Source organism: Hylaeus volcanicus, chromosome 7 (assembly GCF_026283585.1).
Source record: "Hylaeus volcanicus isolate JK05 chromosome 7, UHH_iyHylVolc1.0_haploid, whole genome shotgun sequence".
NCBI classification, from domain to species: domain Eukaryota; kingdom Metazoa; phylum Arthropoda; class Insecta; order Hymenoptera; family Colletidae; genus Hylaeus; species Hylaeus volcanicus.
The window spans coordinates 10,732,844-10,759,765 of NC_071982.1; the positions used below are offsets into that span (position 1 = coordinate 10,732,844).

At 31.8% G+C, this 26,922-nt stretch overlaps 2 protein-coding genes across 6 annotated transcripts; one reads left to right on the forward strand and one right to left on the reverse strand.

Annotated features, from left to right (window-relative positions):
• Positions 1–30: 30 nt before the first annotated feature.
• LOC128880565 (carnitine O-palmitoyltransferase 1, liver isoform) lies at positions 31–21,040 on the reverse strand. Of its 4 annotated transcripts, none has more exons than XM_054130816.1 (16): positions 20,901–21,040; positions 8,503–8,666; positions 8,297–8,433; positions 7,582–7,858; positions 6,837–7,160; positions 6,381–6,580; positions 5,847–6,051; positions 5,655–5,762; positions 5,549–5,574; positions 5,068–5,133; positions 4,048–4,110; positions 3,633–3,747; positions 3,127–3,396; positions 2,803–2,952; positions 2,521–2,730; positions 31–1,967 (listed from the first exon to the last, which is right to left on the reverse strand). In XM_054130816.1, exons 2-16 carry the CDS (start codon positions 8,641–8,643, stop codon positions 1,863–1,865), a joined length of 2,397 nt encoding a protein of 798 aa, XP_053986791.1. In that variant the 5' UTR covers positions 8,644–8,666; positions 20,901–21,040; the 3' UTR covers positions 31–1,862. The 4 variants fall into 4 exon arrangements, with proteins under 4 accessions (XP_053986791.1, XP_053986793.1, XP_053986795.1 ...); XM_054130818.1 differs by lacking the exon at positions 20,901–21,040 and adding an exon at positions 9,285–9,440; XM_054130820.1 differs by lacking the exon at positions 5,068–5,133.
• Positions 21,041–23,302: 2,262 nt separating this feature from the next.
• LOC128879210 (gephyrin) lies at positions 23,303–26,913 on the forward strand. 2 transcript variants are annotated; one of them, XM_054128142.1, is made up of 12 exons: positions 23,303–23,414; positions 23,534–23,639; positions 23,776–23,927; positions 24,042–24,229; positions 24,308–24,515; positions 24,586–24,864; positions 24,931–24,997; positions 25,074–25,188; positions 25,255–25,530; positions 25,824–25,963; positions 26,036–26,223; positions 26,330–26,913. In XM_054128142.1, exons 2-12 carry the CDS (start codon positions 23,609–23,611, stop codon positions 26,567–26,569), a joined length of 1,884 nt encoding a protein of 627 aa, XP_053984117.1. In that variant the 5' UTR covers positions 23,303–23,414; positions 23,534–23,608; the 3' UTR covers positions 26,570–26,913. The 2 variants fall into 2 exon arrangements, with proteins under 2 accessions (XP_053984117.1, XP_053984118.1); XM_054128143.1 differs by having other exon boundaries at positions 23,311–23,423.
• Positions 26,914–26,922: the final 9 nt, after the last annotated feature.

Sequence of the window (26,922 nt, forward strand, 5' to 3'; positions counted from 1 at the left end):
TGGAATACACCTAATACAATAATAACAACATTCTTTTATTTAACAAACGTGTTTATTTATTCAATAATTTCTTACTACTTGCATAGGTCCATCCTTCAAACAAGTTCAATAGCCAGCAATATCTCATTCTAGAGATTTTAAAAGTTTAAGTATAATTTCGTCTTGTTATCACCGTATTTTTCTTTACAAAACATTTAACAAGTGCGAGTTTAAAATTTTCTCACTTTTATACATTCACATTGTCTAACTATTCCATATGTTTATTTAACTATCTCCGTTTCTTCTTTATATCAGATAAATACATATAATTTTAACATTATGAAATACCATTAATAAAATTGTAAAAGCACCAGTACCTAGGTATACCTATATAACTTTAGCAAAGATATAATAAAAAGATTAATACAGTATACGTATAAAACTATCTATAACATTACAACTTTGCATTGATAGGTTGCAGATATATTGATCTATGGCATATTACTCGACATGTTTTTATACTAATTCCTAACACAATCACAATGTGTTAAAAGTGACGCGTTAATATATACAATTTGTAAAGTCATGAGTAATTTATGAAAAGTATCTCTTGTCTAATTAAAATAGTTAATGTTGTCGAGATTCATAACAAGATTCGTTTTATATTTGTCTAATATTATGCAATAAGATATCGCGCATTACATGTCTAATTCTATGAACATAATGACTAGACTGTGGATTTTTATGCGTTCATAGGAAATTTGAATGTGCAAGAAATCACAAAATGCACACTGTATGCAATAATATAAAAGAAATACTAAAAGTAAAATTCATATTATAATGTTTACAGAGTAAAATGAATTCCTACTTAGGTTCAATTTTTTGTAGGTACATTTGCAATGATTTTGTTTTGCATAAAGATCCACAGTCTAATAATGACAATGTGACGATATACAATTGCATTTAAAACGTTAGATTATTAATCATTCTGTAAGTATACCGTGAGATGTAACGAAATATGAAGTGAATGTTTTCTTAAACATTAAAAACATTAAAAATATCAATCTTTTACTTTCATGTACGTTTCATATAAAAGTATCAATCATATCATTTATCTTTAATACGTTTAACGGGAAACTTTGAATACTTTGAATACTTTAGCCCAATATTTTAACTTAAATACTGTATTTTAACGAATAAAAGGGATTAAAAATAACTACTATATATTTAATAGTATTGTCCTTGGGGTCATATTTTTCCATTACGAAATGAATTTTGTTTACTGTCTAAATAACAGTCAAATATTCTTCCAAAATATAATATAAATATAATCTTCTATATATTGTTTATTATATTTGTTTACTATGTCTACTCGTTAATCATACCATTATTAAAAGACTTTTAAAAATAGATTGAAGTAATCTTATCTGGGGAAGAAAATACCTGAGAGCAAAAGTATTCAATACGTGCTAAATATTTCTGAAATTTTTAACGTACTCTTTAATTGCTATAATTGACAATTATTATATCATTTCGAAATATCTTGTACAAATATCCATATAAAAATTGGCATAGCTCGATTTTGTGCGTTTTGTCGTTTAATGTACAATACTAAAGGATATAAAATATAAATTTTTAATTTATAAAATTACTTAGATATCGCGAGTAAATCGATGAAAAAAGTTTGATGAATTACATTACTTGGCTCTTTTTGTTTGTACTATTTTAAAGTGTCGCGTTTAAAACATGTTTAAGCAAAATATGAATAAATGGTGCTGTATAAGCGAGTGAATCTTCTCTTTCGAACACTTTTGGAAAAAGTATTCAGTGTCTTAAGTTTCTACTAAAATATAATGGTCGTAGTTTCTCTTCTCGTGTTATAATTACAGAGCTCCATTCTTTGGAGCTTGTTGCTTGTTTTTCTCGAGGAACAAAGCCTTTAAATCTGTTAATGCCCTCTCTATTTGTTTTGCAAATCTGGCAGCGTTCTAAAAGCAAGTACAAGGAAAGTTAGATTAGAATTTTAGGGTAAATTTCAATTAAAATTAAGTAGATAAGCATGCAATAGTCGGTTGAGGTTAAGTAAATGGGGTACCCTCCGATCGGGCTGACTTTTTTTATCATAGGTAGCCCTTGACCTGGCGATTAGAATGGTGGTCATTTTAATCCTTAACTCCCCTCCCCCTCCCCCTCAGGGGTTAAAAATTGAAATGGTTTAAAAAGTGTTTTTTTTTTTTTTGGGATCTCGGTGGGTACGTCATTTCCAACCTCTTTTATTTTATAAGCTGTGTATAAGATTTTGTATAAGCTCCCAAAGGCCCATTCTTATCAGTCTATTAGTTCAAGAGCTACAATTTTGAAAAAAATGTATAACTGAGAAAATAACTAATTTTCAAACACCTGTACAATCCATAACTTTTAAAATTTTGAAAAATCCTTTGAGATATGTTTAATGAAGTATCACGAAAGACTGCACTATATTACCCATTTCCCTTGAAATGATCCATTAAAGTAATTTGATACTTTAGTTTATGGTCTCACCGTTTTAGGAGAACTAAGTTTGCAAGAGATATGAAAGAATATACGATTTTCTCCAGCGATGACGTAAGAAACACCATAACCATCGTCTGCCACAGGCCCAAAGCCACCTCCTGCAGAAATACAATTTGGATGTTTCTTCATATCTATTAACGACGTCTGACCGTGTGGAGTTTGCGAAGTAGACAACTTCCACGGTTCGCTTAAAACCTCCTGAGAAAGAGAACAACTGTTAAAAACATTTCTCAAACATGTCACGTTAAATGATCATTTAAAGAACATTACCTTTAGGAAGGGAGAATCCACTTCTAAATATTTAGACACTACGTATAAACAAAACAGGTGTCTATCTATTCCTTTGCCACACATGGCATCTTGATAACCCTTTTGGTGTTGTTTTGCTGCAGCTATCAGTAATTTATACTTATGATCTACCTATAATGAAAGTATTATTTGAGAATATAACATGAATTTAAATAGAATTTAAATGTAAGACTGTGACATGACTACTGTAATTATTTTTAAAAAGATTTTAAAAATAATTTTCACTACATGAAATTAAAAATATAAGACCTAAAGTTTACTATTAATTTATCTTTTGTTACTTACAGTTGCTTCCTTATTCTCCATAGCCTTCACCCACTCTGTAGACTCAATTGTACATGGTCTGACTGTTTCTGTTCTCCCTTCTCGGAACAATCTGGTCATAGAAGCTTCGTAAGTCAAATTAAATTTATTAGAATCACGGTAATACGCCAGCTGAAGAGCCATTTGTATGTAAGCATCGGGCGACATGGAATTCTTCTTAACAAAACCTTTACCGTATGCATTGTGCTCATAAATGCGTAGTTCAACATCGTTTAATAACGTCTGTGCAACCTGATAATTAAGAGTATTATTTAGCAAAACGTTTTGTAAGTTACATAAAGTAAATTAAATGAAAAATACATTTTATTTTAATGAGTTTTATGGTGGTAACATAATACGAGAAATATTTTATTAAGTGTAACAATTAAAATTTGTTTTTAAATCACTTTTAATTGCAAAAAGTAATTAAAAGGTCTAAAATATTTCGAAACGTATTAAAAAACATATTTCAATGGATTAGACATTACTTTATATGAGTCTTCGATAGCAGCTATACAGTTTGGAGTTAAATCCCATTTGAGGCGAGTAGGAGCAGGAGGTGTGAACTCTGGTACACCTTTGGTATGTCCATCTTCTAAGTATCTGTAATATGTTGCAGAAAAATGTGTATATGTACAGAAATGTATACAGGATGGAGCAGTTAACCAGTTACAGAACGATAATGCTCGAACTGTTGTATTGATACAACAGTTTCAATATATCTTAGTAACAAGTAGCTGCTCCACCCTGTTTTAAATGGTGAAATGTTAGTACGCAATACAATAGATGCAGGTTAAATTACACAACAAGCAATATTTCTAATGTAAAAGTTAGTTCAACAAGGAAAACTATAACAAAGGAAAATGTTTTATTAGAAAAATGAAAAACATAAGAAACAATTACCCCATTTGCATGTCATTAGCGATAACATATTCCCACAGAGTTCCCATAATAGGAGCATCAGCCCTAATAAGCACATTGTACAAAAAAAAAAGAATTATTCAAATTATTTCCATAAAAAGACAAAGAGTTGGCAGAGAATTGGCAGAATTAACATTTGTAGATCCTCAAAGTTGTATAGTTTCGAGAAGTATTGTTTAGTATACATTGTTTTCTGTTTAAAGAAAATTATATACAAGATGACTCTTGCATCTTAAATACTTTGGTTGGTTATTGTGATAGAAACAAATGTTAGAGAAAAACTTTGTTTGCTTTGGAGGAAGACATACTATGATAGACAAAACAATCCAACACAGGATGAATGGATGGATGTGTGAGTATAGAATATGTAAAAACCAAGTCCAATTTCTGGGCCGAAAGGCTAAAATTAATAAACTTACTACTACAATTATTTGAAGGTGATATTTTCCGAGATTTCAAGGCAACCGACCTTTTTTTTCAAATAGGTTGAGGTAGTGTCATCATTGTTATTTTGTAACTGATAGAAAGACAAATTCAAACATGTATGATATGTTGACTGTGTGCATTGGAATATGATTGTATAAGAATAATTCCTCACAACGTCATCTGAAAGTCAACATATTATACATGCTTGAATTTGTTTTTTTTTTCTATCAATTACAAGACTACAATATTACAAATACCCCATTCCACTTAAAAAAAACATTGATGACTTTGAAATTTCGAGAAATATGACCTTGAGATAACTTTCTTGTCTATTATAGTATGTTTAGCAATGTTTCCTCTACCATTTTTCCATATTACAAAAAAACTCATGAAATATTTAAGATTCAAACGTTAGGTTAGAGACACTTTGTATACACCGCTACCCTCCAGAAGTTAATACATGGTTTATAGTAAAGCACTTTTTTCGTAGGCTTGCTGAAGAAGCTAAGAGAACTAGAAGAAACAACGAAGAATAAGAAATTTAGCACATTCGAAACTGTGAACTTGAATTCTTACGCTCTATCGACGATTTCTTGAGACAGCATGTACTCCCACAAATGTGACATCACTGCAGCATCTGCCCTACTCATTACTTCTCATTATGTATTGATTTTAACGTAATTTATTGCTACTCTAAAATATTTGTTAATAACGTACTTGTTCTAACATACTATATTACATTTTGATTAATAGAATAGTATTTTTATCTGCCTTTAACATCAATAACGAATTTATATATTTTACTTCTTCACAACTATAGACAGAAATAATATAATAAAGATCTTGCATGTTTATTGCGAAAAATGTGTCGTGTTCGCATCCTTTTAATGAAAAAATGCATTTAAATTTCATGATATGCAAGTTGTAATGTGATATTTCTATTTCCTAACCACTTTCTTGTCTTATTCATTATATTTTTAAATAAGATTGACTTCATTTTATAATTTTTAACTCCTTCGACAGGAGGGAGTTAATACTTTCATATGAAAAAACTCACCACGAGTGTTCAGCATTGAAACCAATCTGTAAAATATTGAAAAATATTTAAAAAAACCATAGAATATACTACAATAAAGTAATATACATAATAATATACCACTTACTCTGCCATTACTGCCTACACACAAAGTAAATGATTTGTCGAACCACCTGTTATATCCGTTGCCATGCAATAGAATTCGACCATACTGGTCTAATTTTTCTGGATTTGCCTAAAAGCGAAAATATATATAAACATTATACATAAATGTATTATTAACTTACGAATAAAGTTTATTGTAATTATTATGACTTACTGGATCATATATGTATGGTTCATCGTCTAATACAAGTACGAATGCTGATTTTTCAATAAGATCCAAGGAAGCCTTATTCACTCCTTTCGCAAAATATTCTTCTCTAGCTTCTGCCCATGCTGTTCTCTCGCCAGCTGTTAAGGCAGCTAACTTTACTTCGCCATTCGCTGGTTCTGATTTGTCATCTAATATTTGCTGCATTTGACTGCAATATACATGACTCGTTACATAATTATCAATAAATTTCTTTGAACTTTTAAATATTACATTCATTTCCAAATGTTTTCAGACTAATTAAAATTGATTCAATATTAAGTGATTCAATTATTGATCATGGTAAAAATCAGTATACATATAAAGTATGACATAAAAATCGAACTGTTCTATTGAAGTATACTTATGTACTTCTTACCAAAAGTTATGTACTTACGTACATTTATGCATGCACAAACATTGAACTGTTCTACTGAAGGTATACTTATCCAGCAAATTAATTAGAATTACAATATAGAAATACAGTTATATTCAACTTACACTTCTATTTCACAAGGTTGAAGAATTCTGTTGTTGTGATAAATAAGAACTTTGAAGTATTTGCCCTTATGATACACAACGATGTGTTTAGAGTCCTCATAATGCACAAGTTTATCAGTCTCGCGCCCAGGCACTCTTGTAGTATTAAATACTCTTTCGTATTGCCACGAACACAAAGGTACGAGTCCCTGAATCAAAATCTAAAAATGAAAGTAATATTGCCTCAGTATTTTTACTTTTTGTTGCACTATTCTGAGACGATTATGTCTAAAATGATTATTGCTAATTTTAATATATTTAAGAAACGGGTGAAATTTTCCGATTTGTGTTGTAATCGTTAAGCGTAATGTTAAGCAAAATCTCTACGTATTTATGTGGTAAACTCTACCAAGAAATAAATGAGAAAAAAGTCTGAAAATAAAATGAATATTTTATAAAAAAGACTTGGTTACTAACTGGTTCTAATTCTTGTCGTTCGATGAGACGTCTGTATTGCAAGCATGAATGAACAACGGTTGCAGCACGAGCAACTTGTACAGTACTTGGATACATGAGAATAGCATCGACGCCGTAAAAGTTTGAGTTCACCATGATGGGAGATCTTCCACGCAGGTAGACGTACTCTTCCCACCAATCAGAGACATAATTAGTGGCCCACCAGGATTTTAAAATTAAATAACGCTGAAGTTTCACTCCAATGCCATTTTGAAACTCATTCGCCAATGTCTCCATGCGAGCATAATTTGCATCGTCCAATAATGGCCGTACACTTCGTAGATACTGTTTAAATAAATGTTTGGATTAGTATTCAACACAAAATTTGTAATTTGGCTTTATTATCGTAGAACAAAAGTAACAAGCAATAGAACAAAGCAAAAGGAGACAAATTGAAAGTCTTAACACTTTGGGTGTTACATCCCCTATGTGTGGGTGACAAGGATTTTTACTAAAGAATTAAATATATTAATCTTGAAGGTGAGGTGTTAAAGAAAATAAATGTAGCATTGATGAATTTTAAAGAGATTGCAAAAATGAGTTCTACTACAAATGTTAGATTATATTATTTTTGATTGTATAGAAACACAATTTTAACTGTAGGAATTTTCATAGTTATTAGTCTGGTAGTTAAAATTATAAACTTATAAAGTACTTCATAGTCTGGTAGTTAAATATAAAATTATAAATGATTTCATAATCTAACCCGTTTCATAGTATCTTCCACAGAGGGTAATGGTAGTCGTGGCAAGGATCCTTGAAAACTGTACAACATGGGTTTGTGCCATCCAAGGAGCAGCTTTACCAACGAAGTCCAGATTCTGGTACTTTTTGAGACTGCAGTTCCTTTCTCTCGCGATTCATACATCCATCCTTTGTATATAAGCAATAATTTCAAGGTGTATCGAATTGCGTATATCACTACCAGCCATAAGAGAAGTCCAACTACGAAGCATCCTGCCAAATGTGCTAGTATCCAAGATCTATTGATACAAAAAAAGGAAATAATTGATGACAATATGCAGGATCTACCAAAAATGTTTCGACCCCATTTTTTAGGTATATCCGGTGGTGCAATTAAAAAGGTAATTTCAAGGTCATAGTGTAATACACTGGTGAATTCGTCTCGACGTCAGCAATGACCCTATGATGTCCAAAATGTATGATGCCATTTAAAAATGCCAAGGTGACCATTACTTTTTTACATAAAAGACATTTTTTCAGATTTAAGAATATGCGAACATATAGCTCGCTAAATACTGATAAACATTTGACAAAAAGATTTTTTAATTGGACTACCGGAAATACATAAAAAGTGGTGTTGAAAAATTTTTGATAGACTCTGTATACAATTACTGTACAAACTACAAATGTTATACACAGTAATTACAGTTTACAGTTACAGTATTAATTAAATTTACCCTGAGAGGTACGGCGCAGTTTTCCCAACAAGATCGTAAGGTACCTTGTATCCTGTAAAATGTACAGCAATCACTATAGCTACAGTGAACCATAAGCTCTGTAAAGAAGCAGGATAGATTCCGCTTCTCAGGTTGTTCTGAAATCATTTATCATCCTTTAAGACTCTCGCTTTTCAAAAGACACAATATTTATAATATTTACTTACAAGAAACTTGAAAAGTCTCTTTTTCCAGGAACGGACACCCGATTTCCATACCAAGTTTAGAACTTCCCTGTCGAAGTTGACATCCCATCCTTCGTGAGTAATAGAAAAACTAAATGCTACAGCTGCGTGAGCTTCCGCCATGTCATAGATTATCAACTACAAATCTGAAATTTAAAAACATCTAATTATAATGTTAAGTATTAAAGGAGTGCCTGTGTGCAGGTTTTGATTATTTAACCATTTGAGTGCTGGGAATGCATTCAGAGAAAGCTATCAGACACAACTATCACACAATTATATATTACAAAAATAATTTTCTTGTATTATAAAATTTGATGTAAAAGGATTACAACTATAAGTTAATGTCATCATGTACATTCAATTGAAAGAGTTCGCACTAGGAAAACATGTACTCTACAGCCATTAATTTAGCCAGAAGTGTATACAAAATTTTATATAATTAGTAAAAAAGAAATAGAAAGAAAATATATTTTTGTATGATGCTTTTATCGCAACATATAGATAGAAGAAATAAATCTGGATAGTAGTAAGTCCCTAGTATAAGAAAAAGTGACAAATGTACTATAACTGGTGCATAGAATCAGTGTAATAACTAAGTTATGGTCGAACATCTTAATAAACATATGTAGATGTAAGAAACAAACATAGATAGTAGTAAATAACTGGAATAAGAAAAATTGAGAAATGAAACTGACATACTGACATTTATACATTTATACATTAATACATAGATATGTATATAATACATACATAGTACATACGTTTGGTCAAGAGTATTCAGCACTAAGTGGTTAAATGCAATTTTCATGTGATAGAGAGAAATCGATGAAACCACTAGGTGTAAGATAAGCGACAGTTGCTCTGTGTATATAATGTGCGTGTAATGCAAGCGCGACGCAACATAATAGGACGCGTAAAGGGGGACAAACCGCGCAAGGGGCCTCCTCTCACCCATGGTCAGGACTGAATTACCGCTCGTACACTTCTCTTATATAACCTTGGACTTTGGACGGCGTTCATCTGGCTGGAGGAGCGGCAATAATTTTACCAAACAATTATTCGATCTTGCTGCACATTCTAAGTGCATCCTGACATCGCGCTTGCAGTCTGACAATGAGACAATGTCCATTATAGAAATTTGAGGGAATCGTAATAGATAAGTTAACGTAGTTGTTTGATGGATTTATTTAATGGAAGATTCGAATGAAACTTCACTTGATTGTTGCTGGATTAAATAGGAATTGTACGAGCCTATTTTTATTTAAATCGACCATGACGGTTTTACGAAAAACGATATTAAGATATTGTTATTTTAACGCCCTTAAATGGAAGATTCAGTTTTTCACTGTGAATTTTTTCAATTTAAATGAAAATGCAATTCAGAAAGTTGCTGAAAATTTGTTATGTTGTAAAAGACTGAAGTTATGTGCCATTTAAAAAAAGATAACAATTACTGACCGCTCCAGTTTTATGAAAAATGATATAAAAATTTAATAATTTGAACGGACCCTCTTATGGAACATACAGACTTCCATTTGTTAAAAGATCGAACGTCATTTAAGAACTTGCTGAAAAGTTGATATATTATAAAAATCGAAACTATAAACTACATAACAATAATAACAATTATTTATTGATCGAACCGTTACTGAGATATAATTAATTAAAATCTGAAACTTCTCTATTCGTCGATTATTACGAATGTATGTGCAGATGTATGTATTAATTTATTATGGACGTGTGTGAGAGCAGGAAGACTGTACCTTTACATAAATTTTCAATTATATTTTTGAACGTGATCATCTCGAAACAACTACTTTAAGTATTTTTTTTTCGAAGCTTGGTAAGCAATGTGGAATTCCTGGTATTCAAAATGTAACAGGATGTGGATGTAAACAACGGCATTTTCCTCGTATCCGTAATACTAAGCGGTAGGTTGTCGATTGAATATTTCAATTATGTATTTTATTTCTTTTGTATTAATACAAACGAAAGTTTCCATTTGTTGTTTTTTCTTGAAATCTCAATAGCATTTTATGTATACAATTTTAAGGCCAATATATACGGGGAAACATAAAAATATACTGTATGTACATAAAATAAAACGATATTTCTTGTTAGAAATCATCTTTAAATATGTGTTTCATCAGGGCCGGTTTTAGCAATATTGGCACCCCGGGCAAGATTATCGTGGCGCCCATTCAGGGGTATATACAGAGTGTTCCAAAAATGTTGTAACACCTTGAAAGGGGTGGTTCAGGAGGTGATATCAAACAATTTTTCCCTTAGCGAAAATGTTGTCCAAGGTTTCATTAAGGAGATATTAAGCGAAAACCCCGACCAATCAGAGCGCGAGTATGCCGGTTGAGCGTATGCTACGCGCTAGGCGGCCGCGCTCATACGCTACCGCGGGCGCTAGCGAATATTTTCGCTAAGGAAAAAGTTGTTTCAAATCACCTTCCGAACCACCCCTTTCAAGGTGTTGCAACATTTTTGGGACACTCTGTATATCGGTATATTCATATACTAGGGACACCGGACTGCGACGCTCCCAAAAATCTGGCGCCCCGGGCTGTTGCCCCCTCCCCCCCCCTCCAACGCCGGCCCTGAGTTTCATAATTATTTCAAATTTTGTCGCTCGATTAATTTCATAATGTATATGTATACATATGTGTACATGTACATAAACATTGCTGTTTATAAAAGATTTGTCCACTCAATCACATCGACTAAAAATAAAGAATCGAGTACTATTTCTTCTACTGGTAAGAGACCTCTGCAGATTAATTGTGAATATAAATAATCCCTCACTGTCAGAGATAAAGCATTAGACTGATTATAATAAATACTGTGCGCATGCAAATGCCACGATGCCAATCACAGACGATATAAATGTGTCGTTATTAATGACAACTTGATCGTGCAAATATCGTTAGTAATTAACTCTCTCACGTGGTAGCATTCCGATAGTTCAGTACAGAGTGTTAGTTATAATACTCTGTTGGTAATATTACCCATGGGTGACAGGTCTTTCCGTTGAAGAAGTAAATAAATTAATTCTGAAGATGAGAAAATAAAGAAATAAATCTGCATAGAATTCGTGAATTTGTCTAAACTGTAACAAATTTAAATTCAATAAAAATAAGTTTCAGTTGTATAGAAACGAAGTGTTAGGGCCATATTTTTCACAAGTGTTACTCTAGCAGTCAATGTGTTAACCAAGCAAGGTTTCAAGTGACCAACGATTACGAACCAAGAGTTCGTAGACCACTTGACTTCATTTGAAATCGAATGTGTATAATAAATGCATCAACGGTACGATAAGATTGCTGGAAAAAGATCCACACGGTCGATAAAACAGTTTAACGCTGGAGTCGGGGAATTTCTGACTCTGCACTTTTCTGTGAATTTCCCGGAAGTATTTAACCTCCCGAGGAACGAATTTTAACACGATGACTGCCACACAAATATTCTTGAAAATTTCTGCTAGGATTAAATATTATTTAGACTATCGAAGACTACATAATCGAACATTTATCGTAATTAAACTCGTTTCTTTTGATCCTGAAAACACGAGAGTTGCGAGTAGTTATTAAAGAAAAATTGGATAATTAGTATTTTCATCGCTACTAAGTAGTGGCAAAATAAATTTGAGACAAAAAATTGTTTACACTTGAGAACAACATAAAAAACATCAATAATATAGACATCATAATACAAATAAAATTTATTTGTGACTTTTATATTTATGATTTCTCGAAGAACGACTACGGTCGTAGAGCCAACAAAGAAATGCGCAAGAGGTATAAAAAATTCTACGACGTCCTCGACATCCTTGAGAACCATGAATCGCGCTCATCCGTAAACGTGGGTTACTGTACACTTAAAAAAGTGACGAGTCGTTGGTTCCAGAAGACCCGACAATAATAATTACCGCAAGTAACTTTCTCCTGGCGAAGATGAGCCCGTCGTGCACCAAACCGCGAAATTTCATTCAAATAGATCAAGAATAAAACTAATTTATACACATAGCAATTTATTTGACGGATACTAATTTAATACTGCTTTATATTTTAAACGTTTAGTACCAGAGTGTGGTTGGTTACACAGATATACAGGACGTACCTAATATATTTACATCCTACAACTAGGATTCCATTTATTCAATATTAAGTTATACATAAATTGTGTAAAATGACAAATTTTTAAGAAATAATCGAAATTTTACTTTACATTTTTTTGTCATCGATATAATCATGTTTCTACAAGTTTTTGTATTCTGTAAGTTACTTTATATGTTACAATTACGTTTTATGATCACAATACCTTCTAGAATATATACAGGGTGTCCCAAAAATGTTGCAACATCTTGAAAGGGGTGGTTCGGGAGGTGATTTCAAACAACTTTTCCCTCAGCGAAAATGTTGTCCGAAACTTCGTTAAGCAGATATTAACAAAAAACCCAGACCAATCAGAGCGCGCGTATACCGTTGGAGCGCCTGCGGTAACGTATGAGCGCGGCCGCCTAGCGCGTAGCCTACGCTCAACCGGCATACTCGCGCTCTGATTGGTCGGGGTTTTCGCTTAATATTTTCTTAACGAAACCTCGGACAACATTTTCGCTAAGGGAAAAGTTGTTTGAAATCACCTCCTGAACCACCCCTTTCAAGGTGTTACAACATTTTTGGAACACTCTGTATATACCCCTGAATGGGCGCCACGATAATCTTGCCCGGGGCGCTAATATTGCTAAGACCGGGCCTGGTTTTAGCAAACCTAAATACTACAGAAGATGGAGTTATCAATTCGATTATAGATGGTGTTACTTACGATATTTCCTAATGGAGGCTATTTTTTAAAATGGAAGTCGATTTTTTTGTCCTAATGAACAATTCGTTCTTTTTTTCTTTCAATTAGGATCATTTTTTACCGAGTTACAGCGCCTTAATGTTTGTCATTTTCCAAATTCAATTTGTATGTGTGACACGTACAAACTTAATGCAAAATAAAAGTAACATACAGAATGCAAAAACTTGTGAAAGCACGATTATATCAATGAGAACAAAATGTAAAGTAAAAATTCGAACAATTTATGTATAACTTATAATATACAATATTAAATGAATTGAATGTAGTTGTAGGATGTAAATATATTAGGCGTAGAAATTAATTCTGTGGCTTTATATTCAATTATTTACAATTCTAGTTTAAGTAGAAATACTTACTTGTCATTTTGTTACATTATAATATTTATCTTCCAAGTTCTTGATTTTAAAGCTCCACGAATCCATCTCTAAAATGGATCTATACAAGTAGATAACCTGAAAGTCTCAACTTGATGGCCATTAGAATATATCTAGATATTCAAAGTTCTTTAACAAAAAATTCATTAACCAACAAATTTTGCTGATTGTTGTTTTTCTGACAGATTACAAGTGTAGAAGAATATTAATAACGCAAAATTTGGTGATCAATAAAATTTCTATACATGCATTGTATATGTATAATGTCCACCAGGTTGATACTTAGGTTATGTGTATAGATACATTGCAATAGAGATCAGGTTAGTGCACTAACCAAGTACTAGAGTTATAAATTATTTCAAAAAAGTAAAACAATTACGCCAAGTACATGAAAAAGAGGAGGACTCAAGGAGTTATCATAGAAAAATAGAAGATCCCCATAAAAATCTACAAGAAAGTAGAAAAAGATGTGAAATCGAAATGAGCTGCCAGTACATCAAACTCCTTTCCAATAAAGTGCAAAGGCGACACTGTGTAACACAATGTAGAATAAATAATTGAATATAGAGGCACAAAACTGATTTCTACACCTAATATATACAGGGTGCTTCGTTTGAAACAGAATGGTTAAACATTTCATGAGTACATACATATTGTATATTAGGTTGGTGCAAAAGGAATTGTGGTTTTCACATTGTTATTTATTCAAAATTTAGACGGTAAAGTTTGACAATGTGAAAACCGCAATTCCTTTTACACCAACCTGATAAGAATAAAATAATGGCTTGAATAGCGAGGTAAAGTCAAATTGAAGGTCTAACCACATACAGCATGCACATTACTAATTTTATATTTAGAATAATAATTCGTTTTATTTATAATACTGTAAAACTAAAACTCTGTAATTAGAGAGGAAAAGTGCAAATTATTTTGTCCATATGATTAGCTATAATCCTACTTTAATACATGTTACTAAAAGTTGTACTAAAAGCATCGTTAGTTATTAAATAATTCTTAAAAAAGTTTCGCTATACATGGATCAAATTGTTAATGTTTAAATACCTATAACATGCATATTTTGTAGATTAAAAGGTGTCTAAATGTCTGTTTAACCAGTCAGCTGTGTTTGACGAGTATACACGTCGTGGTGAGTGTAGTCGTCATGCGTAAAAAATAGTGATCATTGTCCATTTGAACTGTAATTTCAGTGAAAACTAAAACATAGTTTCAAATTTCAAGATATTTTGAATATTTTCAGACCAGGCCCGAATAAAACGAACAAATAAAAAATATGAATAATTTGAGATGAACTCATGCGTCCCTATATGCACTAGTTGAAACAGCTTATTATTTCGCATAACGAATTTATTTATGTGCGATGATAACGTTTTTTTAGATAATAAAGGCAAGAATCAAAAAGCAGTCAGTCTAGCACTAAAACCTGAAAGTGATTCACAGTGATTCATGATAGGGTTCCTTCAAGGATTTTTCGCCACGGGACAAATGCGTGACGCTGACCCATTGATGGCTGCTGGTCCGAATTCACCTAGCTATCGAGTGGTCTAAGTGGCAATTGTTTAATGTTAGAACCATATGTTGACATTAGACAAATGGCCCGTTTCCGTGCTCCCTAAAGAACAGTTATTTTGTTACTAACTCTTTAATATGTATGTTTATATGTTTACGTAATATACGTTTATATGTTTATGTAATATATGTTTACGTTAAGCCAACAAGTAAATATTAGTAATAAAATTGTTAATTTTATAAAATAAAACCATCTTTTTGATCTAATATTTTAACAGCGACAAAAGGGGGCACCATAGCTAACTAGTTAATCAGACTGTGGATTTTATGCGTCTATGATATGAACTGATATAACATAAGTGATAGATAATATAGATAATAAATATATAATAAACATAATCAAAAAGAATATGCATAACAATATTATTATAATAATTGTAGAATATACTGAACATACATTATGTATATTATATTTATGTTCTCTATATTATTGCAAGTTATAAATGCATAAAATCCGCAGTCTATTAATAACATATTTTAAAAATATTAAAGTATCGAAAAACAAAGTGCAAAATTTCATTATTGAATTGTGGATAAATCAATTCTTTTTTTAATATCGTAAGAATATATACACAAAAGGAAATTGTGACATTCAAAACATTCCAGAAACAATAAGTGTTTGTGTAGTATTACTATATTACAAAGAAAGATAGATAATTTTCTAGACTTTAAGAAATATGCACATACAGCTACATAAAAGATATAACTTGGCCTCGTTACATAATTTACCAATTGAATTACTAATATTACAAATCTTACACGTAACATACAGGCAGGTTCATGAATATTCGTCGTTTGCATAGTTTTTGCATTGTTAACTGGAGTGGGCCATCAGTGTGCTTCCTCTTGACTGTGTGGAATGAATATTCGTACCCTCTATGTCTACTGAAGATATTTTTGCCTAAATTAAATGATAGGTTTGATGTTTCCAAATTGTATAGTTTCTCATCATAAATATCTGTACAGATATATGTGCAAAGTTTATCCTCTATGTCTATTAAAGATATGTGTCTAAATTAAATGGAATAGGTTTGATGTTTTCAAATCAATTCTTATAAGTATATGTATATGCATATTTATCCATATATTTTTAATTTCTCTATTTTTGAACGTATGTGTGATATCAGTAATCTTTCAGAACAATAATTTTATCAACTCAATGTCAAACATAAAGATACGTGGAAGTTATTATTGTGTAATTTACATTAATACGTCGTTCTGTATATCGTTTGTTTACATGTTTATCTTTTAAGGTCAAATACTCGAGAATGCTGTTGGCATGTTCATCTCATATCAACACGTAATAAAGATAAGAATGTTTTGTTCCTTGTTGATGTTCGCAGTCAGGAAATACTAGAGGAAAAAGCAAAGTGCGCTAATTCATAAATGTTTAACCATCGAATGCAATAATTGGCAACAGTTTATTTCAAACTTGTTCTTCATAATGCATGTAAACATGGATAGGGACCGTGGGAAAGTGAATTGCGAATTCGGCCATCTATCAATGCGATATTAACCTTTATGAACTCGTGTGTCGGTCTCACGCCCGACGAAAACAATATTCGTTGATATTTCATAAATTACGTATTAGCATACATAACAGACATGGCATGCACGCACACATACCTCTATGGCTAATATCTTTAAAACAGCGATCGAAGAATTCATTTGTTTCTAGTTTTACGTAGAAATTCGAAATTTTTGTTCTTTATTTAAAATAAAATCTACTCAATTCTGACATCTCCTAAGTTAGAAATCCTTTAAGAAGAGATTCTACTGTTTTTTAATTAATATTTTCGACGTTAGTATTGAATAAAAAAAAAAAATGTTAAATTTTGTTTCCGTGGGATATATGAAATATTCTAGTTAGGAATAGCGAATTATTCACGTTGGTAACTCTGTGATTTACTCAAAGGGATATTCTAGATAGAGTTAAAAATTTGCCATTGCTTTGGATCTTTTCATTTTAGATCTGCGATATCTGAACGCAATAAATTCAATAAAGCGCCCCTTGGGTGCACTGATTTGTCTAGGAGCTCGCGATGCTGTTAAGACGGCCCTGGATAGAGTGGGAGAGCCAAGCCTCCGATCTATTTGTCTTTGTCTACCAGCGCATGCGTACAACCGTTTGATTCCACACACGCTTTCGAAATATCTCTTTATTCGATTTCATTCATGTAGCTTTCAACTGTTTCTGTTTATTTATATTATTGTATACAGACATTTTTCATAATCAATCATTATGTCGTTTATGTCTTTTTAGTACCTTTTTAAAATTAAAGTCAAATTATTAAAATTGCTTTTGCTTAATTTTCATATATTACATTCGTACATTTTTCGTATATATATACATATTTAGCATATGTTATTTACATATGATTAAATAACGATGAGTTTTGGAATGGGATATGTCTCTCTCGTTTACAATAGAACCTCCTGCAATAATCGAGGTAACTAATCCACCAATTAGTAGCTATACACAGTGTACACAGCGTGCAAATAACGAGGTTTTCATGCAATAATCGAAGCTCCACTATGTAGAATACTACGTCACTGAACATACTTACATTGCATTATCCAATTGTAACAGCTATTAATAATGATAACAGCTATTATAACACTGTACGTTAATCGAGAAAAGGTGATTATTCAAATGCCATTCAAGTACATTCGATAACAATAAATAATCTTGACCTAATTAATCGAAATCAAATGGTACGTATACATTGCAACAGACAAGACAGGCCTTTGCAAAGATAAAGTTCGTCGTTATCAGTAGGTTCAATGATCACGTTACAAAACCGCATGCACTACCATAATCGATGAAAATAAGTTATCTTGTAGGTCTCGTTTAATGTCTCGTGCTGAATAAAAGTAAGTGTTACGTGTAGAAATTAATTCTGTGCCTTTGTATTCAATCATTTATTATTTATTTTTTGCTTGTAGCTCTAATTTATGCATTTATTTATTTTTTGTGACTCTAGTTTATGTAGAAATATTCCTTCATCCTTTAGTTACATTGAATTTAATTTTAATTTTAAGTTTCATTTTTTTACATTGTCTACATGATAACATAAATCTGAACAATTTTTACGGTATCGTTATAAGTATCATATGTATTAGGTGTAAAAATTAATTGTGTATTAATTAATTAATTTTATCACGTTACAGTAACTCTTTCATTTTTGAAATTCTCGACCTGACAATTGTCAAAATAATTTTTAATTAATCTACTGTACACTTTTTAAAAATTTGTGTTCGTTTCGTTAGATTCATTTAAATGCTCTTGTTAAAGAAAACAGGTATATGTATATAGATAGATGATATGTATCTATGTGTAATGCAGTTGAATTTGTTTTAATTACATTTGCTTAAGGAAACTTAAGGTAACTTTTATGTCTCCTATATTCAAATTGCAAGGTTTGAAAACAAGAATTTTTTTTATTACATTGCATGTCTCTTTTAAATAAAAATTGCCATCTTTCCGTGAAATATATACAATTTCTGTTTTAAATAATAATTGCATCTAGTTGATAATTTTCATCTTTGAAATCAATACATATTGTTACGCCAGGAGGTTGAAACACGAGAATTCATGTTAAACTATATATACTATATAAACTATATATATTTCAGTTGTAAATAATAATTACATTTACTAAACTGTTTTTACTAAAATAAATTCTTTGGAAATTTTATAATTCATATAATTTTTAATATATATCCAACAAAACGTATTTTAGGTGTTAACTTATGTAACACTTAATGTTAGGTCTAAAATAAAAGTGTTGAGAATTAATTAAAAAATTATGCATTTCTTATTTACCATAAATTTGATAATTATTATTAATTGTTAAAAGAAATCATTTCACATTCGACATAAATATCTTCGATAAGTATCTAATAATGAAAGTAAATAGAACAAAAATGTTTACCATTGATTCAAAAATCATGTATTCCTCACCCAGCATAAATTCGAAAAACCATTATGAATTTTATTGTAGCATATCTATTCTCGCAAATTTGCATTACACATTAAAGTCCCTATATAAATAACTGCGTGATAATAATATTACCAAAAAAATTTGTTAAACTTCAACACAAAAATAATATATAAACCATACTATTATAATACATATATCTATAATGTGTTAAATTTATTTCAAGCTTTAAAAATTAAATGCAATGAAAAACATAAATAAAAGAACATTGTCTAAACTTTGAGAATATTTTACAAGCGTTACTTTATTATTTACTTACTTTAAATTATGTTTTTAAAATGACGTTAACGTCAATAAGCATAATCCATCAACACAGTAAACAATATTAACATAACATCAAAATAGAAACTATGAAGTCCTGAAAGTTACACAATGGCAACGTATTTTACGACGTTCCATATGGCATAACAAAAACATGTGCGAACGAGGTTCGAAATGCGTCTTCAATATATAATGTTTATCAAACATACAAAATCCGCTTTCAAACAATCACATATTTATGTTTACAATTAGCTGTGCCTCGGGGTTCCACTCGCGTGGAATACTATTTATTTCATGTCATTCGCGTTGTTTCACGTTCGACTGACTGTTCAACCGCGTGTTCCTTTGTGTATCAGTAGGTGACTGTCTCTTGTTTTCCGTAACTCAGATGTTTCTCTTGTTTCAATCGATATTTCTCATTGCGAGTATAACGATGTCACAACTTTATTTATAAATTTTGAGATTTCAAATTGAAAACGTATTTTTATCCAAATAAAACATAGCCTATGTTACTCAGGGATAGTGTGGCTTTCTATTACTGAAAATTTGTTTAAAATCGGTTTAGTAGTTCCAGAGATTAGCCCGTTTAAACAGGCAGACAGACAAAAATTTTGCAAAGCGTGATTGGGTTTTAGCAAGGTGCGAAAAACCATATAAGAGCTTAAAAAAAAACATTATTTCGAAATCAGAGACAGACACTTCACTTCCATTTTATTTATATAGATTTGTGGAAAACCACTTGACTATAAAAAATGTGTTTTGTCTGTAAAATTATTTCAACACCTATCCTTATGTCATAATTTACCCACACAATTAATATTATTGCATGCTAAGAAGTATTTCCAATTTTCATTTATAATTCTATTTAATTTCTCGCAAAAAAATATTCAACGTATTATTTTCATTTAACTCCTTCCTTCAACGTCACATTAAAAACATTCAAAAATTAGACGTAGTAATTGAAATTAAACTTCGATATTCCATAAGTTTATATAGTAAAAACTTTTACTTTAGAGTAAAAACTACTTTCATCTGAAAGAACAATAAATTCACGCTGTACTGCTTATTTCGTATAAATAAAATGGATGTCAAAGGTTATTAGCCTTACGCTGAAACCTGCATGCTGATTGGTCGGGACGAAGGGTGTGTATGGTCGTGCCTCCCATCTTGGATTTTTACGTGTAAGTAGGCCAAAATAATCTATGTTAGCTATTAATAGAATACCATCTCCTCGTGTATTAGTCATACCAAACCATAAACATTGGACAACAATCGAATATATTACCTTGCTCGATAGGAACTCCTGGAAACGCGAGTAAATTTCTCGTTGAAAAAATTTCACAGGCTCTTAATCGTAACACACCTTCAGTCGCACTGAGTCGCACTGCCGCCGATGCGACCAGTTAGTGTTACACAGTTGTTACCAGACTCGGCTCTCACTCGCGCATGCGCATCGAAAGAAAGCTGAGCGCGCAGTGCTGTAGCTATAGGAAACAATGTATGATCCAGTGATGGACATTCGTGGAATTTTTCCTTCGAAAATTAATTTCTGCGCATGCGTAAGGGGCCTGTGCAATTTTCCCGCGTTTTTAACGGACAAATTAAGTACAAGAGTGTTAGTGTTCGTGAGTGTAATATTAGGGAAAATTAAAAAGAAAATGGATAATGGATAATGGACATTATATTTTGTTCCTTACTGGGATCCAATGGTACCCTAAATTCTAAGTAAGTGTATATAGCAGTGAGGACTGCAACGGTCGCTCCAATGCGCATGATCAGGAAAAATCCCACGAATGTCCATCACTGGTATGATCCCATAGCTACGGTTGGCGCCAAAACCAGGAAACCCATTCTTTTAGTTATAAAAAATGTGTTTTGTCTGTAAAATTATTTCAACGCCTATCCTTATGTCATAATTTATCCACACAATTAATATTATTGCATGCTAAGAAGTATTTCCAATTTTCATTTCTAATTCTATTTTTCTTTGGGGCGACTAAAGGCGTCAGTTTTATGGTCGTATTAGATACTTCACTGACGCTAAAACCAGTGCACATATGCGAATAGGAGCCGAATCTGGCATCACTTTAGTGCTTGCTCCATGGAGGAAGCCATAACAATATAGATATGTTGGCTCTGGCAGATTCTTTGAATAGGGCAGATTGCAGCGAAATAAAAGAACCTATTTCTCTTACAAGAAGTCCATAAGATGCCAGTGAATTACGTATAACCATAATTTTTAATTTTGGTGTCGATAATTGGAAGGATATCCTTATGTCAGGATTAGGGTGGTTTATCCTATAATGCTACTGAATTCTACTTATATTATTATAATATTATATAAGTATAGCTCAGTGGTATAATATTATACGAAAAACAGAATTCTATGTATGCGTAGAAACATTTTTAGTATATAACGTATTTATAAAATAGACTGCTACGCTTGGTAAAGAAACGTTTATAATATTGCATTTATATTTGTTATTTGCATTTGTCATTCTTATTAATAATAACATAAAAATACAATAATTTAGACATTTGAATATGCAAGTTTTATATTTTTTATCGAAGAATACACACATACAAACAAATCCTACATTTTACATCTTTAAGGTAACCATGCGCATCAGACACTAGATGGTGCCATTGTCCAGTGTGACGATTCCATAAACAATGAAATATAGAAGAGTCAATGTGTGGTCGAAACACGGACATAGGAACAGTCCTATTGCTGTGGGTCGAAATAAGACCTCGCACTATGATAAAACAAATAAAGATAAACTTTGCTTTATTTACAGTGCGTTATTGTATTAGCATAATGTATAGACTAACTAACAATAGTCTTATATGGAATCTTAACTTTCTTATATCATTCGTTGCTCCATAGTTTTAATGCCGTTTACAAAGAAATATAGAAGAAAGCAGCGATATCTTCGAAAAAAAAAAGAGTAACCAGAATTGAATTTTTGGCGCCAGTGATCTAATTCGCGCATGCGCAATGATAGCGTCGGTAAAGTACCTACTACGACCATGAAACTGGCGCCTTAGTCGCCCCAAAAAATGAGTGATTTAGCAGCAGTGATGGGCAAAACCCTAAGCTTCGAATAAATCTGAAGTTTGTTGATATGTTTGTCTCGTTTCCTCTTTTGAATATTTTTTTCAAGGTATATTCAACGAATATTTTTATAAATTAGCAGAGACTAGACAGAATCACTCTGCTGAATGCACCCAATGATATAAAAGAATCGGGATCATGCACGGTTTCTTATAGCTACGGTCCTGTGCGCTCGGCTTCTGCGCATGCGCGAGTTGGACAGTAAACTCTCCCACTTTGCGCATGCTCCGTACCGTGTAATTCGAAAAACTATTTGCCACAGAGTAATACGATATCGGATTAAAACTGAAAAGAGACTTGCATCTTTGATTATTAAACGATATCGATGAATTAAATATGTAAATAATTTAATGAAATGTATTCTAAAAATATATATAACGAGTTTAAATATAATGAAATACCCTTAACACCTGTGAAATGTATGGATAATTCATTTTATTACTTACACTATTTTCTTTCCAATTTGAGCAGCCTGATCAATTAAATATTCATTATCAATTAATATTTCAGTAAATTACGCATCCATAAATAATTATAGGTGCTCTACCTATTACACAACAAAATGTAGAGTTGGCAACATTGATAAACACAATCTTATGACTTCCAGTGACCTCTTTGAAAAAAGACTATCTTCAACTGATCCTGACTGATGTTAAAACAACAAATACTTTCTAAATTAAAATTGTACGTGTGGTAAGACAGTTTCATTATACACAATACTTTCAGATTCCTCTGTTAATTGGTTTGGTTATAGTGATGTAGCAGCTGAAATTACAAAGAATTTAATACATACTAATTTTCAGATTTTGGTATCTTTAATCAAGCATTATCACTTGAACAAGTACTTTGATATCTGATTAAAATAATTATACCAAATTATGGATTTAATAAGATTTGGAATATTAACTGGTAAGTACAAGAAAATTTTAGCTGTTACCTTATAATTGCACTCGTCAGTTGGAATTGAACATTTTTGAATTACTTAATCTGTAATATCTTAATTCATTATTTATTTTTGGATAAAAAATATCATGACTATTGTTAGTTAGCGACAGCTGCTCCGCGAATAAATGCGAAGATGTAAGTGGGCCTGAAATAGAGAATTGTATCAACAACAACGAAACTGAAATTGGAAAGATTCTTAAAGGCACAGTGTATTGCAAAAATATAGTTCCCGATGATGAATGTTCAATAAAGGTAATTATTTGCTATAAGACTGCCCACTTACAAGCGTACATAACATTTTCCTGCTATCATTTTATAAGAGAATTAAAAAAGAGTTAAAATTTCATATGTATTTTTCGATCACAGGCAACTCTAGTATCTTGGTGCGACAACAAACAAGTAGATGTTATTCTTACAATTGGTGGTACAGGATTTTCCGAAAGGGATGTCACTCCTGAAGCGACGAAACAAGTAATTACCAAAGAAGCTCCTGGCTTGACTATCGCAATGTTAACTGCAAGTTTAAAAATTACTCCAATGGCTATGCTATCCAGGTGAATTCCATAAAAAATTCTATATCGTAATTTACATCCAAATTTGTTAGTAATGGTCCTTTAATAAATTTAATCAAGAACTGTATGTGGCATACGAGACGAAACTTTAATAATCAATTTACCTGGATCGCCGAAAGGAGCAAGGGAATGTTTAAATGTCATCGCATCTGCTATACCACATGCAGTCGACTTAATTAGAGACAATAAAAAGAAAGTAAAAGACACGCATGAAAATGTACAAAATAACACCAATGCTTGTTTACACAAATGTCAGCAGAGAACTTCGGTAAGGATATATTTCATATTAATTATATACATTTTTATACTGGAAATGTGGATAAACAAAATTTTGGTAGATGTGTTCAGGAAATGTAGTCGATCGTTGTAGAGAATCACCATATCCAATGATCTCTATGAAAGAAGCCTTACGAATGGTACACGATTGCGTAGAAGCATCAAGACCCAAATCAGAAGTAGCTGTGGAAAAAGCTTATGGTAAAATATTGGACTGTGATTTGTATTCCAAGATTGATTTACCACCATTCAGAGCATCTATTAAAGATGGTTATGCAGTCTTAGCGAGCGATGGGAAAGGCAGGAGGAAAGTTTTGAGTGGAATAAAAGCTGGAGACACTGTGAGCAATATTATTACATTTATGACACTTAAAGTTGCAAATATTGTAAAATTGTTGTCTTTATAGGCCAATACAATTAAACTTCTGTGTGGCACATGTGTAAGAGTCAATACTGGTGCTCCAATTCCAGATGGTAAGTTTATATACTTAAGAGAGTGTGATTGGTATTCAATAGAAGAATTTTTAACTATGTTATTCTTATATCGCAGATGCCACAGCAGTTATACAAGTTGAAGACACCAAATTATTAAAAGGAACTTTGGATAACACGGAGGAGGAAGAAATTGAAATTATGACAGAAATAAGAGAAGGACAAGACATTAGGTACTTATATTATAGTGTTTAAGAGAAAAGAGAGCATAATGATTTTATTTTTTTATTTCTTTTAAGACCTATTGGCTGCGATATTAAAAAGGGAGAATTAATTTTAAAGGCAGGAATAAAACTGGGAGCAGTAGAATTAGGTCTTCTCTCTGCGTGTGGATATACAGAAGTATCTGTTATCGATCTTCCAAAAGTTGGTGTTTTATCTACGGGAGATGAATTGCAGTGTCCTGGAACACGCCTAATGCCCGGACACGTGTACGATAGCAACAAAATTACTTTGTTATCGATATTAAAAGAGAATGGTTTCGATCCTGTGGACATGGGTATCGCACAAGATGAGTAAGTTTATCTAAGTGTACGTTGAGTAAGTTATTAAGTGTATGTATATTAGAGTGGTTCTTATTTTCAAACAATTCATGTATTTTCCATTTAAACTTTTCAAAGATTTGGGGCATGTATTAATATTAAAATTAAAAGCTCAAATTTTGCAGGAATATTTTCTTATGTATTTGCAAGGTATTTAGGGGGAGCGTAACATAGATTCCAGAAATCATTGAAATAAGGACCACCCTAATGGATATATAAATGTAAAAGCTACAATCATTAAGTATTTAAATTTGTACATTAAATAGAGAGGCTGTGATGATAAACATGATCGAAAATAGTTTAAAACAAGTCGATGTGCTTATAACGTCAGGCTCTGTCTCTATGGGTGACAGAGACATGTTGAAGCCTATTCTGCAACACCATTTTAATGCTACGATACATTTTGGTAATTGTAAAAATTGTACAACTAAAGTTATAGTAACTATATAGGGAAAGTTAATTAGAAATATATGTTTAGGACGAGTAAACATGAAACCTGGGAAACCAACTACTCTCGCAACGTGTTTATATCAAGGCATGAAAAAATATTTCTTGTGCTTACCAGGCAATCCAGTTTCTGCGACTGTCACTATGCATTTATTTGCGTTACCTTTATTGAAGATGCTGTGCGAGGATTATTCGACACCTATAATCGTGAAGGCCAAAGTACGTGATACTTAAAACCATTAAAGTGTTGAATATACAGTTTTAAGTTGTACAATATCAAATTTTAAGTTGTATTTCAATGGCGTCTTATTTCTCTTAATTTTAGTTGACGACGTCTTACAATTTGGATCCACGTCCAGAATATGCAAGAGCAATCTTAAAATGGAACGATGAGGATGTTTTACCACTGGCTTATAGCACTGGAAATCAAATTAGTAGTAAATTACTCAGCTGCAAAAATGCAAATGCATTGCTGATGTTACCTGGTCGTACTAAAGAAAGATCTGAATTACACGAAGGAGATGTAGTGCAAGCGATGTTATTGAGATCAACAAATTGTGCATGATTAAGCGAAACGGGTGCAAATGAAAAGAAATATTGATACAGTAACGTTCTATATTGAATTGTTTTTTGGTTACTTTCTATTCAAGTCACATGAATATAATAAAAACGCTTTACATGGATCTACCATCTTCACACGTTTACCATTCCTGTAACAGGATATTTACTATAATATGCAATGATATGATAAGATTGTCTAATGGTTTATAATATATATTTTTATACACATTATAATTAATGAGAAATTTAAATAAATTGTGGTAAATAAATGGTGTTTGAAATAATATGATTTTGTTATGATTAAATACTGATTGATACGATTAAGTAAAAATTCTTTATTGTTGTTGATTTGTTTAT